The sequence below is a fragment of the Hypomesus transpacificus genome, chromosome 22 (assembly GCF_021917145.1).
Source record: "Hypomesus transpacificus isolate Combined female chromosome 22, fHypTra1, whole genome shotgun sequence".
Taxonomy (NCBI): Eukaryota; Metazoa; Chordata; class Actinopteri; order Osmeriformes; family Osmeridae; genus Hypomesus; species Hypomesus transpacificus.
This window is the reverse complement of record NC_061081.1, coordinates 3,312,243-3,326,314: the sequence shown is the minus strand read 5'-3', so window position 1 is coordinate 3,326,314 and position 14,072 is coordinate 3,312,243. Positions and strand designations below refer to the sequence as shown.

The 14,072-nt window shown below is 49.5% G+C and overlaps 1 protein-coding gene across 1 annotated transcript in view; it reads left to right on the top strand.

The window, feature by feature from the left end:
* The first annotated feature begins 778 nt into the window (after positions 1-778).
* lamc3 (laminin, gamma 3) overlaps positions 779-14,072 on the top strand; it is a 31,536-nt gene continuing 18,242 nt past the window's right edge. Inside the window, 2 exon segments of the mRNA XM_047045228.1 lie at positions 779-1,428; positions 8,146-8,450. Of these exon segments, the coding sequence (XP_046901184.1) occupies positions 1,053-1,428; positions 8,146-8,450 (681 nt within the window). The 5' untranslated portion in view covers positions 779-1,052.

Sequence of the window (14,072 nt, the reverse complement as noted above, 5' to 3'; positions counted from 1 at the left end):
ACACACACACGCTCAGGCACACACACAGAGAGACACACACACGCTCAGGCACATACACAGAGAGACACACACACGCTCAGGCACATACACACAGATACAGACAGGTGCAGACATACACAGGCAAACGTATGCTTACACAAGCACATGCACACAGAAGAACACAGCGGTAAATACACATAGGCACACACACGCATACACAAGCACGTGCACACAGAGGCACGCATGTTCAGAAACTCACAGGCACACACACATACAGGCACATGGACACACACAAACAGAGATACACATGTACACACAGACATGCACATAAACACACGCAGGTCGCAATGGAACTGAGTGCATTATTCACAAGGGTATTTCTACAGTGACATAATGCAGTGGCATTTATGTGTCTTTGTCTTCCAGTGTGTCTGTCTGGGTGCAGCTACTGCTCTCACCAGCAGGTGGTGTAGTTTCCATGCCCCAATCGCCGGTCCTCTCCATACCACCCTTTCTCCAACTTTATTTGACCCCCTTCCGCAAATCCCTTCCCTCTCTTCCACTCCTCCCCTCTCCATCCTGCTCCACCCCTCTGCTGTTCTCCATTTCACCCCACAGACCCTCTTCACCTCGGGTCTCTCTCCCCCCTGTCTCTCACGGCCCACCCTTTGATATCCCTTCTCCTCTCTCCCTCCCCTGCCTACCCCGCTGTGACTCTCCTTCCCTTTCTCCTCCCCCATGTCTGCCCCTATCTATTCTTTTCCTTGTGCCCCCTTTCACACACACACAACCACCCACCCCAACCCCAGGTCCCTCCCCTGTCTCTCTCCTCCCATCCCCGGTGTGGGAGGCTTCCCCACATAACTCCTCCGAGCTCCACAGACGACTAACACATGTCAGAGAACAGGGAAAACAGCACAGAGAGAAGTAGAGAGGGAAGTAAAGACTGAAACGAGTGCCTTGGATTTAACTGGAGCATTTGTGGACAGGCTTACCGGTGTGAGGGTTTCTACGTGCGCGCGTGTGTGACCGTGTGTGTGAGCGTGCGTGTCTGTTGAATGTCGGTAGTCATGATGGCCCACCTTCCACTCCGGGTTCTCACGCCCCTCGTCATCCTCCTCCAAAGCCTTGTTCTGGTCCAGGGGGCCATGTCTGCTTGTTACGATGACCAAGGCACTCCTGAACACTGCCTGCCTCGTTTTGAGAACGTGGCCTTCAACCGCACTGTCTTTGCCTCCAACACCTGCGGCAACCTACCGGAGGACTACTGCATGCAGTCGGGCTCCAAGCACCTCTGCAACAGCTGCGACGCGTCCGTGCCGGAGCGCAGCCACAACGCCAGCCTCCTGACGGACTTCCACTCGGTAGACGAGCCCACCTGGTGGCAGAGCCAGTCGATGGTCTACGGCATTCAGCATCCCTCCTCCGTCAACCTCACGTTGCACCTGGGTAAGGCCATCCCTCCCTCTTTTCGCCCCCTCCTTTTAGCCCTCCGTTCCTCCCTCTTTCCATCCCTCCTCCTTCCATCCGTCCATCAGCCTCACCCTACAGTAGGTTAAGACACCATTTTGACCAGAGCCTTTCTCTATTATAGCCATTGCCCTCCTAGCCTCTCTGCCCTCCATCCATCTGCCCTCATTCATTTGCGTCAGGATCAAGACATCTCCTTGTCCTACTTACTCAATGTAAACGCCTCTCCTCTCTTATCTTTATCCAGCGAAGGACTACCCCTCAACCCCCCTGTATGCTGAGGAACACCCCCCCTACCCCTCAGACAATAGCCTGGTCCTGGTTAGTCACTTACCCCTACCCAGCCCCTTCTGTCTCTGGCCTTGCCCAGCCAGGTCATGTCATTCCTGGGATGGTTTGGTTCTGCGTCCCATGGTTCTGTGTCCCATGGTTCACATCTATCCATAAGTTCACTGGTACACTCGGTTGTTTACAAATTATAATGACTTGGTTGCGGTCCCAGTTTTCTCTGTTGAGTCTGTCTAAACGGACATCATCCTTTTTTGATTTGTTGCATTTTAGTTGTCTAGGACGTTTAACATGTGTTGCGAAGTCAAGTACAAGAGCATTTGGCAGTTTCGTTCCAATGTGGATGGCTTGTGTTTTGATGTTTCTATCCTGGGGTGCGTTCAACTGAATTGTGCATCACACTATCAAGCATCAACACCTTATATTTTAGATGGTTAATATTGTTGAAAGCTAATCTGTAAGATCAGTGTTTTTGTGCACTCCAATTAAAATGAAAAAGAAAAAAGCACTTTGGAGGTTTCCATTTCAATTATTTATTCCTATATAACAAAATCATTTGAAATAATCTTCAAATATCAAAGGTCTGTGCGCCACTCTTCATAGATCTAGACACCTGTGGCATGTCGAGACATGACCAAAACATAAATTGGGCGTCACATCCACCAACTTCCTGAATCATCACAGAATCCGACACTGGAAGAACTACGGAACACTGTGTGGGAATCTAGCATGAGAAAACACTGATACATGGAATCTTAGAGGCTTATAGCATATCTCATAAGAGGATCTGGGGTAGGGCGTTGTGGGACATTGTACGTGGGGGTGGGTGAGTAGGGGCTGGGGAAGGAGAGAGGAGACATCTGTATCATTTGGGGTCTGCTACTGTATGTCCAATGCTGCTGAATGACCTTAGATTTACATTTACATGTATTCATTTAGCAGACACGCTTATCCAGAGCAACTTACACTAAGTACAAGGACATTCCCCCCGAGGGAAGTAGGGTGAAGTGCCTTGCCCAAGGACGCAACGTCATTTGGCACAGCCGGGAATCAAACTGGCAAACTTCTGATTACTAGCCTGATTCCCTAACCGCTCAGCCACCTGACTCACTAGTTCATAAATTGCCTAAGTGATGGTGGGATAAGAGAATCATTTTGTGTTTTTTTGCAGTAATCTTGATTTATGTGCCCGTTGAGTGTATACGGTGGCAGTGAATGTTACAGATTATCCAGTGCCAACCTTCTCTCCCTCCAGACTTCTGTGGTCTTTGTTAAGACTCACTCTTTCTCTGGATATGTGTGTGTACGTGCGTGTGTGTGAGAGTAGTGTGTGTGCCTAGTGTGTGTGTGTGTGAGTGCGGGTGTGTGTTGCCATCAGTCAGCGAGGACAGACTGAGCTCAGGGCAGGGAAGTGTACTGACAGCCCAGGAAATACACCCCATCTCTCTAGGTGAAACAAAATATCAAGCTGACATTAAAAAAAAGAAGTTTAGTTTGAAAAGGAGAAAATGATGACAGGACTTTAAAATGTCAGCGTTGGGACTGGGGAGGAACTGTTTAAATCACAGACTGAGGGGCAGGAGGCAGACGCGCCAGTCAGTGGATATTGATTTTTTTTCCCGTGCTCGGAGGAGAGGAAGGGTGAGAAAAAGAGAGAAAAAGAAAGTGAGCTAGAGTTAACGGAATTGTGCTCTGTGGTTCTGTTGTCCATAACCTCTGCTCGGTGCTTTTAGTCCCGAAGGGGCTGCTGGTGTTGGAATGTCTGTCTGTCTGACGGACCCTAACCCTGCCTGCCTGCCTGCCTGCCTGCCTGCCTGCCTGCCTGCCTGTCTGTCTGTCTGTCTGTCTGTCTGTCTGTCTGTCTGTCTGTCTGTCTGTCTGTCTGCCTGTCTCAGTGCCAGTCTGGATGCTTTGTTGCCTCTCCCTCCCAGAAAGCATCCACTGGGGTCTTCTCTCAGACTAAGCAGGCCTCTGGCCTGTTGTCTGTAGTGCTGCCACTGCCCTCGCTCCCTCTCTGGACCTCCTCAGCTGCTGGGGACAGGAAGTTGGTGTAATAACAGGGTGTGTGTGTGTGGGGGGGGGGGCTGTGTGTGTGTGGGGGGGCTGTGTGTGTGGGGGGGGGCTGCGTGTGTCTGGGGGGGCTGTGTGCGTGTGTAGGGGGGGGCTGTGTGCGTGTGGGGGGTTCTCTCGGCACTCCAACCCAAAGTACGCCGCCTCTGTGGGGTTGGGGGGCGGGGGGGTTGGGGGGCGGGGAAGGTAAGGTAAGGGCCGGATGGCGTCGGGGTGGGGGAGAGGGTGGGAAGGTACACACGACGGCCAGGCCAGAAATCAGAACTTGTCTGTGGAGAGAGGGACAGCTGAGAGGGGGGTGGTTAGTGGGAGCCGGAGGTAGAGGAGAGGAAAGGAGAGGAGGGGAGTAAACAAGACAAGATGAGGAAGAAGAAAAATAAAAAGAGCACCGGGCGGTCTGGTGGAATGGAATTGGGGTCAGGTTTTTCCTACAAAGTCACAAACACACACACACACAGGCGTCTACGCACACAAACACACACACAAACACACGGTGGTGTCTGCAGCTGGTTCTCATTCACTGATTTTAAAGGCGAGAGGCTTCCTGTCTCAGATTCAAAGGATGATAGAAGCCTCACACATTTAGAACAACACGCACGCACACAGGCTTCTAGTCTTCATGTGGCGTTGTTCTCAGGAAAAAAAAGTATAAAGAATGACTAAGCAAAAACAACCTTTTGCGTTTTAGAACCAACACACGTCTTTCTGTACATAAAGCAGAGGTTATGAACATGTGACTGTGTTGGGAAAGAGGACTGCCGTGCCTGGCTGAACATGATGCAAGGGAATCTTGTTTTAAAAGCGATTTCTGAAATTTCTTGCATTAGTCATAATGTGATCCTTTTGAAGAACAAGTCCTCCATACAGTACTAAATATTTTGGGGATATATTTCATTCAAAAAGTGAAACAGTGAAGTTATGTTAGCATCATCAGTTTCTAACGTCGTCCTCATATTCCGATAATCCTGACCTGATTACCTACGAAAACCTTTCAGATCATTTGAAGCAGAGCAAAGTTTGAACGTGACTTTTCACCAAGCCTTCCCTTTTCCCTCACAGGCAGTTTGTTGGTGTCATTTCTGATGAAGTAGTGTAAGCCAGCCTAAACACAGACTCCACTCCTCTCTAAACTGTCTGAAGAGGCAGATGCTAGGATGCATCGAAAAACTGAAGAGGACTGTAAATATTGAGTCTAAGAGAGGATAAAGCAGAGAGAGTCTCAGAGTATGGTTGCAGCTGGCTCTTCTAGCCAGGGGATCAGGGGTCAGAGGTCAGCGGGGTCATAGCTGTGTTGTAGCCAGATGGTTGACCAGCAGGGTCAGAGAGAGAGAGAGAGAGAGAGAGAGAGAGAGAGAGAGAGAGAGAGAGGGAGGGAGAGAGAGAGAGACAGAAGAATGAAAAAGTACACGTGAATGAGAAAGGGATTGTGAAAAAGAGAGAAGTTCAAGAGAGAAGGGGGGCAACAAAAAAGAGTGAAAGGGAGAGAGACACATGGAGGACTCAGTAAGAGAGTGGAAGATTGCCTACGATTCCAGTGCGAACCACCCGACGGAGAGAGAACCAGAGAGAGATACGCTAATGTCCTATGTAATTAGACCGCGTAGCTTCACAGGCGACGTGCGCACACCCCTACGAATGTTTCATTTTCTCCTCGTCCCTCTCCTTCTCCTTCATCCCTGAGCCAGCGGGACTAAATTCGCCACATGCGGGGAGCAAATGAAATGGAAAGGATTTTCGGGCGGCGTGTGTGAGAGACGGCATTAGTGAGGCGCGGAGAGGAGCGGGTCCAACAGCGACAGAGAAGAAGGGATGGGAGAGAGACGGAGAGCGAGAGATAGGGCAGCGCTGGAGAGAAGACGGGGAAGAGAAAGAGAGAGATAAAGAGAAATGTTGGAGGGGGGGGAGAAATCATTACATCTGGTCCAGCTAAGAGTGGCCCTCGTGAGGCCTACTAATGACCTGTTAACACTGTTTGAGGTCCTTACAGGCCCATGCAGGGTGTCTGGTGAATGTGTGTGTGTGTGTGTGTCTGTTTGTGGGCCCTTACATCTGTCTGCGTGTGCATGTGGGATTTTGTCAGCGTGCATTTGTGCGTGCGAGCGTGCATGTGTGTGTTTGTGCTCGACTATCTTGCCTGCCAGTAGGTGAACCATGGATGGATGATGGAGCAGTCAAGAGGAAACAGGTTTGTCGGTCTCCTCTGCCGGCGGAGTGAGACAGGTGGATGTTGTATTTAAAGATGTCAGCTCTGTTCATGTTAGCATGTAACTGCAGGGTCTCCAATCAATAACACCCACACAAGACAGAGGAGGAGGCACACATACACAAACACACACATAAATGCGTCCATGCACACACATACACTGGTGTGCACTCACATGCACTCACACACGTGCGCTGACACACACACACACACACACGCCGACACACACACATGCTTGGCATTCCGACGACCTTTTGCAGTTTCAAGCACAGCCGAGCAAAATATATGCCAAAGTGTAAATACAGAAACGCTCGCCCTCTCCCTCATCGTCTAATTGAGGCAGGTTTTCTGTTTGGAAAGTATTGGGAGGGGAGTCTGTCTGCTTATTATTCCTCTCCAGCCAGCCCCCCTTCCATGTTCAGCCTCAATGCTGTCATTAGGCTCCTTCCCCAATTAGAGCAGAGTCTTCTAAAGCTGTTCAAATCCCAACTCCCCCCCCCCCCCCCCTCCATTGGCCCCCCCCAGAAAGAGTGCGAGAAGTGTTGAAGGTTGATGACACTTGTAGTGATTCTAAACGTAAGACTGTATATTGTAAATCACTGGCTTGAACGGTATCAAGTAGCCTATCAGTGGGGTCGTTTTGCAACCACGAATTCCAGCAGTTTTAATTGAAAATGCAGCCTAGCCTAATTTAACGTCCATCGTATGTCCAGCTTCAGTCTGCTCCTCCAAAACAGCACTGCTGGCATCTTGAGGATGCTGATGCCCAAACAGCTTGTAGATTATTATTTAAATTAAAAAATCACATTTGGAGCCTGTGACAGGCCTGGGCAATGCACATGCTTCCTTTTTCTCACTGGGACATCTTATTTGTCATCTCATCGCTGCTCGCTTTTGCATCCGTCTTGAATGTCAACGTGCAGAACAGTTGGTTGGGATTGGCCAGTGAGTCCAGTCCCGGAACATGCATGCAGCACGCTCTAATGGGCACCCTGAATTACAGGAACACTGAGAGCTGGGCAAGAGACAGACGGGCACAGTAAAATCGTTATGGATTTTGTGACGGCTCAGCGGCCCAACGATGCGCTGCCCTCCCGGATGTGTCCAGTACGCCACCTCTCCTTCCCTGTCCCTGTCTCTCTCTCTCTCTCTCTCTCTCTCTCTCTCTCTCTCTCTCTCTCTCTCTCTCTCTCTCTCTCTCACTCCTTTTCTTCCTCTCTCGTTCTCTCCCTTTCAAACCTCAAACCCTCTCATCTCTCTGTCTCCCGTCCTCTCCTCCCTCCGTGTCTCTCCCTCCATCCCTCACTTTCCCCCCTCTTCTCGCCCTCATAAATAAGGCGCCAGAGAGACATCAGCCGATCAATGATAACTAAAAATCGGAACCCGCGCCCGCATGCTCACTGAGCAGGCTACAGCTCCAACTGTCTGTTTGTTTACCGGCTGCTTGACGGACTCTGTTTACCTCTGAGGGGCCCCCGTCGATGTGTTCGGCATACTCAGTAATCAGGACCCATTGCAAGCCGCCCACCTCCTGGCTGTCTCAAAATGAATAGTCATCCCAGACTGCGTCGGGTCGGTCCCACAGGAGGAAGTGCATGCCAGCCTCCCGGAGTTTAGACCGGCGTCCTCGGAACGCCATCAGCTCGGCGCTCAACAAACGTTTATGCTACCCTGACCTCCGGTTTCGTGCCGGTCCCTCCGTGCGCCGCCTAATGAGAGACTAATCCCGCCTTGTTCTTCTTCTTCTGCCGCGGTGACATTCAGCTACCCTGTGGAATCCTGGGAAATTAACTCGATCCTCCATTGTTGTTTTCTGTAATGAAATTACACCCATCCTCCCCCAACCCCCCTGCTTTCTCGTCTGCTTCAGCTTCTAACCACCATCGTATTTGTCTAGAATATCTGTCATTGTTTCACCAGGCTCTTCCTTTTCGTCCTCTTATTCGTTATATTCTTCTTCTGCTCCCCAAGGAATGCAAGCCCCATAGAGACAATAGTTCCAATCCTAGTCCTATGATCAATGCCAATGGTGTGGTTTCAGCGTTCCCCGGACAAATGGGACAATCATAGCATAGATCTTGATTCATTTTAAGATCTCTCTCTCCCCTCCCCCCCCCAACCCCTTCCCTCTCCAGGAAAGTCCTTCGAGATCAGCTACATCCGGCTCCAATTCTTCACCAGCCGGCCCGAGAGCTTCGCCATCTACAAGCGCACAGCGGAGGGCGCCCCCTGGCAGCCCTACCAGTACTACAGCGCTTCGTGTAAGAAAACCTACGGGCGGGAGGGGAAGATTTTCATCCGTCCCGGGGATGACGAGCGGATGGCGGTCTGCGTGGATGACTTCAGCGACATCTCCCCTCTGACTGGAGGGAACGTAGCCTTCTCCACCCTCGAGGGACGACCCAGCGCCTACAACTTTGACCAGAGCGCTGTGTTGCAGGTGGGTGAATGTGTGTGTGTGTGTTTATGTGTGTGAGAAGTACATTTATGTTGGAGAAGTGTATTTATATTTGTGTGTGTTTTTGTGTTTGTGTGTGTGTGTGTGTGGGCGGGGGGCGAGAAGGTAGTGTGTGTGTTGATACATTTCCAGCTCGTGAAGGGCGTGTGTGTGTGCCAGTGCAAGTGTGTGTGTCTGTAGGGGTGTGCAAAGGGTATCTCCACTAGTAATTCAGTAGCTTTCTCGACTTCTAGCTGACTCAGTGCTCTTGTTGACTATCTCAATAGAGCACACGGGTGCCAGTAACCTTTTCAAACTTCTGCGAGGGGCCTAAATATGGCACACTTGTCAAGCTTCTCAGAATAAATCCAACGTTTCCCTTCCAGACAAACTGATGGTGCAGACATCAGAGACACTTCCTGGTCAGATGTTGACAGTGACCCCCGCAAGCATGCGGACCAGTACTCCTCCTCAACTCACATTTGTGGACACACTTACACACTTAGGCACAAACTCACACACGCAATAACAACATGCACATACACACTCAGGCACACATGCACGCAGACACAGTCCATGCGTGTGGAGGTGCAGCTGGAGGCTTCTGTCGTCTTCAGTTGATAAACAGAGCTGTGCGGAAGTGGCCTCATTCTGCAGAGTGAAGGGTGGGGAGGGAGGGAGAGAGAGAGAGAGAGAGAGAGAGAGAGAGAGAGAGAGAGAGGGAGAGAGAGAGAGAGAGATGTGGGCACAGTAAACTGTGACTAAAGACCAGCAATAAAACACCTACCTGCTGCCAGTCCTGTTCCTTCACAGCACCTGTGTGCGTGTGTTTGTGGTGGGTGCGATGGAGTTTGTGTGTGGCTTTGGATATGTGTGTGTACATGCGTGCGTGTGTGTGTGTGTAAATCTGCGTGTGTGTCTGTCAGGTATGAAGATTCAAGTCATGCTCAGTTAATCCTTAATAGATTTCTCTGACTAACTACCGCTGTGGAATACTGTCATCAAAATAACCAACCCATATTTAATGTTGAAGACATCTCACTGTCACATACAGATGTTTTCACCATTACACACACAAATACTATCACACACACACATGCACACTCACGCACACACACACTTTTCCATCATCCCAGGTTCTTTATCTCTGCTCAGTGGAGTTTCTCCTCTCATCAAACTGACAGCAGTTTTACTGAGTGACATTTCTTCAACCTCCCAGAGAGAAGAGAGGAAGACAAGGCCCATCAGAGGCTCACCTGCTGTGCAGACAGACAGACAGACAGACAGACAGACAGACAGACAGACAGGCAGGCAGGCAGGCACAGACAGACAGACAGACAGACAGACAGACAGACAGACAGACAGACAGACAGACAGACAGACAGACAGACAGACACACACAGACACAGACACAGACACAGACACAGACACAGACACAGACACAGACACAGACACAGACACAGACACAGACACAGACACAGACACAGACAGACAGACACACACACAGACGCACAGAAAGACAGACAGACAGACAGACGAACAGACAGACAGACAGACAGACAGACAGACAGGCAGACATGCAGAAAGGCTGGCTGGCAGGCCGACAGACAGGCCGACTGACACACAGACAGACAGACAGACAGACAGGCACACACACAGATAGACAATAGAAAGACAGAACGAGAGGAAGGGTGAAATACAGAGACAATGAAAGCGAGTGAAATACTCGGAGGAAAAGATAGAGACAAAAAGAGAGCGAATAAGCGCATCCTAAGCCGCAGAGCGATGGAGAGACATTGGTCTCGTCTGTGTGACACCCTCCGGGGGGCCGAGAGAGAGAATAGAGATGAACCTGTGTTTTGGATTATCGTCCGTGTTGCTTCTGGTTGGGGCATTATGTGATGGTGGGGCCGTGTCTGAGAGCGGGAAAAGAGAGAGGAGGGAGAAGACAGGGGAGGTAGAAGACAGGATAGAGGAGGGAGGAGAGAAGGGAAAGGAGGAAGGAGGGAGAAAGGGGGGGGGGAGAGGAGAAATGAGGGGATGTGATGGGGAGGGTAGAGTTGAAAGACGTACGGAAAGAAGAAAGAGACAGAAGGGAGGGCAAAGACACAGGAACATGAAAGGAAGACCTAGCATGGTGGAAAAAGAGCTGGATTTGGCATCCTGAGCTCAGAGATGGAGAATGAGAGAACTGGTCTGGTCTCTCCTCCCCATCAGTTCTAAACAAGGGGAAAGAGTGAAAGAAATAGAGCAGGAGGAGAAGAAAAAAAATCCACTCAGGATAGGATTTTGTTGGCTTAGCAACAACCACTTAACTCACAGGCGATAAAGCTTTCTGGAAGCTTCCACAGCCAACACCAAGAACATAAGCCCTCTCCATCCCTTTATATCTCTCTCCAACTCTTCCTCCAACTCTCTCTGTTGTCTTCGTCTCCTCCTTCATTCCTTCTTTCCATCCCCCCTCTTCACGTCTTCCATCCCTCAGTCTGACCGCATGTCTTTTCCCTCTTTCCCCATGTCCTCTCTCATGTCATTCCTCGTTCCCTCCCTCCGGTTGGGTCCAGTTTGGTGTCAATACTCTCCGCCTCCCCTCCACTCCCCCCTCCTACCCTCCACTCCACACTCCTCTCCTCCTTCCCTCCCCACCCATGCCTCCTATCCTACTCCCCTTCAGGGCACAGTGGTCTTGTTAAGAAGCTAGGATTAGAGCTGACCATGTCCGATTTGCACACACACACACCGAGAGACTCACACACACACACACACACACACGCGCGCTCAGAAGCTGTGATAATGCTGCTTCTGTGCACATGTCAGAGCTTCTTACTGGATGGCTATTCCTAGCCATCCCAAATCATGTTCCCTGCTATGTCCGCGTATGCACTCAGGCCAAAGTTCAGCAGAGCAACAATTAAACAACTTTCATGATCAGTCTCATGATCTTGTCACTTTTAAAGAGTTTGAAGGAATACAAAAGGGAGATGGAGAAACGTTTGTTACTGTAAGCCAGGGAAGACTGGAAGCCTGTTCCAGGTTGTGTGAAGTTAGAAAGGAGGATGGAGTATAGATATACATGAATATTAATAAACATATAATATTAATGGGGCATGAATATTTGAAACGAGTGAGATATTGCTGGCGTGAACACAGTTTCAGAGGTAGCTCTGTACTGGATGTGTTGCTCTTCCATTTGCATCTTGTCCAGTACACCAGACGCAATGGTTTACCTTTTCCAACACACAAAACACACACTCACCTCACAGACACAACAATCCAGACACTGTTTCAAGTCATATTTCGACCCGCGGGGCCAATGGGAAGAAACATTAAGATTGGACAGATGCAGGGCCGGCGCTAGCACATTCGGCGCCCTGGGCAAGATGTTTGAACACCCCCCCCCCCCCCCCCCCACCACCACCACCCCGCCCGGGAGCGCAAATGGGAGTGACGCCCCCGGACATGTAACTTGCCGCCCTCTGCTGGCGGTGCAGGACGGTTAATTAATGGATGCAGTTCGGATTTTGTCGCCCCCCTTTTCATGGTGCCCTAGGCGTAGGCCTCCCCTCCCCTGCCTAGTTCGCCTATAGCAATCGGCAGACATGGGAGATTTCCGTTGATGGCCAGTGTAGAGGACCATGGGATTTTCCGGTAACGGTTGTGGTAGTTCCAGCGACCTTGCATCTCCCCGTTGCTACCTGTCAAGCAGTGGTCTCCCTCACACCACGCTCTGCTGCTCTGCTCCTCTTCTCATCGACTGTTTGATTATAAAGCAGCTGCTGATCAATAACAGCCAGGGATGTGCAGATAAGGTGGCAAATCTCTCAGTAGACTAGCCCTCCCCTTCTCTCTCTCTCTCTATCTCTCTCTCTGTCTCTCTCTCTCTCTCTCTCAAATTTTCTCTCTCTTTCTCATCTCTCCTTCTTTCCCTCTCTCTCTCATCTCTCTCCTTCTCTCCCTCTCACTCGATCACCTTCTCTCTCTCACCTTCCACCCTCCGTTCCCTCTCTCCCACTCCATCCCCCTCTCCTCCCCTCCTCTCCGGTCTCCATCCTCCTTTTCTCTTCATGTCTTAAACGGGGAGATGAAAAGAGCTATAATTGACTGTGATCTGTTCTCTCATTAGAGCCAAAGGTAGATCAATGCTGCCATTTCTTCCAGCACAATCTACCCCCTATTTTTTCCTCTGTCGTTCCCCTCCTCTGCTCTTTTTCAGAAGCCATGTAATGCACAGTCAAGTGAAGAAAATAAATTGGATGTCGTTTTTCCTGACGTTTATGTGGTCTTTTGTCCTCCTCCTCTCTGGAGGGCGCCTGACGTCCTCGGTATTGTCCCGGTGATGAGTTGACCTTTTGAAGCCTCTCAGACTGAGGCGGGAGCAACTCTTTTTTTCATCATGGGGGAAGCGTGACTCATACTGGGTCTGTAGTGGCACCCGCAGCCCAGGCCTCTTGGCCTACTGGGTCTCCTTAGATTATATCAATGTAGTGTATTTTTTCTGGGGGGAAGATTGAATGGGATGAACAGTTTTCAGAGCATCTAAAAATTTGGTTTTACGATCATATACTAAAGAGTGTGAGATGAATGAATGGGTGTCTGGTCGCCACGTTGGTTGCCACCCCTCTGCTGCTGGGATTCGCTGCGCCTGTGAGCCTGCCTTATGATCCACCAGCCTATCACATGCTTGCAAGAGTTGTGGAACTATGTTTTTTTGTAATTTGCTGATTGAAACAAACCAAACCAAACAATCCAAACAAACCCTAACCCAGCCAACACAGATCTCACCCGTAATATATTTATCTCTTTCAAACTCCAACAGCCTCTCCTGTTCCCCTGTTCCCCCTCCGTTAACCTGTGTCGGTTATACTATAGATTTGAATGGGCTATTTGGGTCAGGTCAGCAGTAACACTGGCTACAGCGTTCTTATCTCTGTGGTAGTGTAACCAGGTGTGGTTGTTAAGAAGGAGATCCTAAGAGATCCTAATGCATAATTGATTAATGAGTTAAGTAAACATGTATTTGCAAATAATGTATTAAAGTGAAGTAAATGTGAATAGTATGATAAGTTAGATTAGGAATTTGATGAGAGATGGTTTGGTTTCAATGAACCTAATGAAAAGGTCTAACTTAAAGAAAGACAGAAACTAGAAAATGAGTCAAGATAACAGTCTAGTAATAGAATTGAAATTGAAATGTGCAATGATTAACTTCCTGTACAAATCATAAACAAAGCTCACACCAATGAAATGGGGAGAAGAGAGCATTAAACTATAGTTATGTTTGATCAGGGGGAAGTGTGTGTGTGTGTGTTGGGGGGGCGATCCATTCCTGAGAGGGAAGCTAGAGAACACATCATTTAAGGAACAAGCTTTTTTTCATCAAATTGTCATTTTTCACCGAGGTCCTGGATAAACGTGTGTGTCTGTGTGTGTTTCTGGAAGAGGGGTGATTATGGGAAGGGGGGGGGTTGTATGGAGTGGGGGTTAAAACCTTACTTACTCTCTGCATTCAGAATGTCAACAGAGCAGAAACTGATTTGCGTTTGTCCCCGGAGCCCCTTCCTGGGGCCCCTTATAGCTCTCATACAGAGGTATGCATATTTCATAAGGCTTAAAATGGGAATAAAA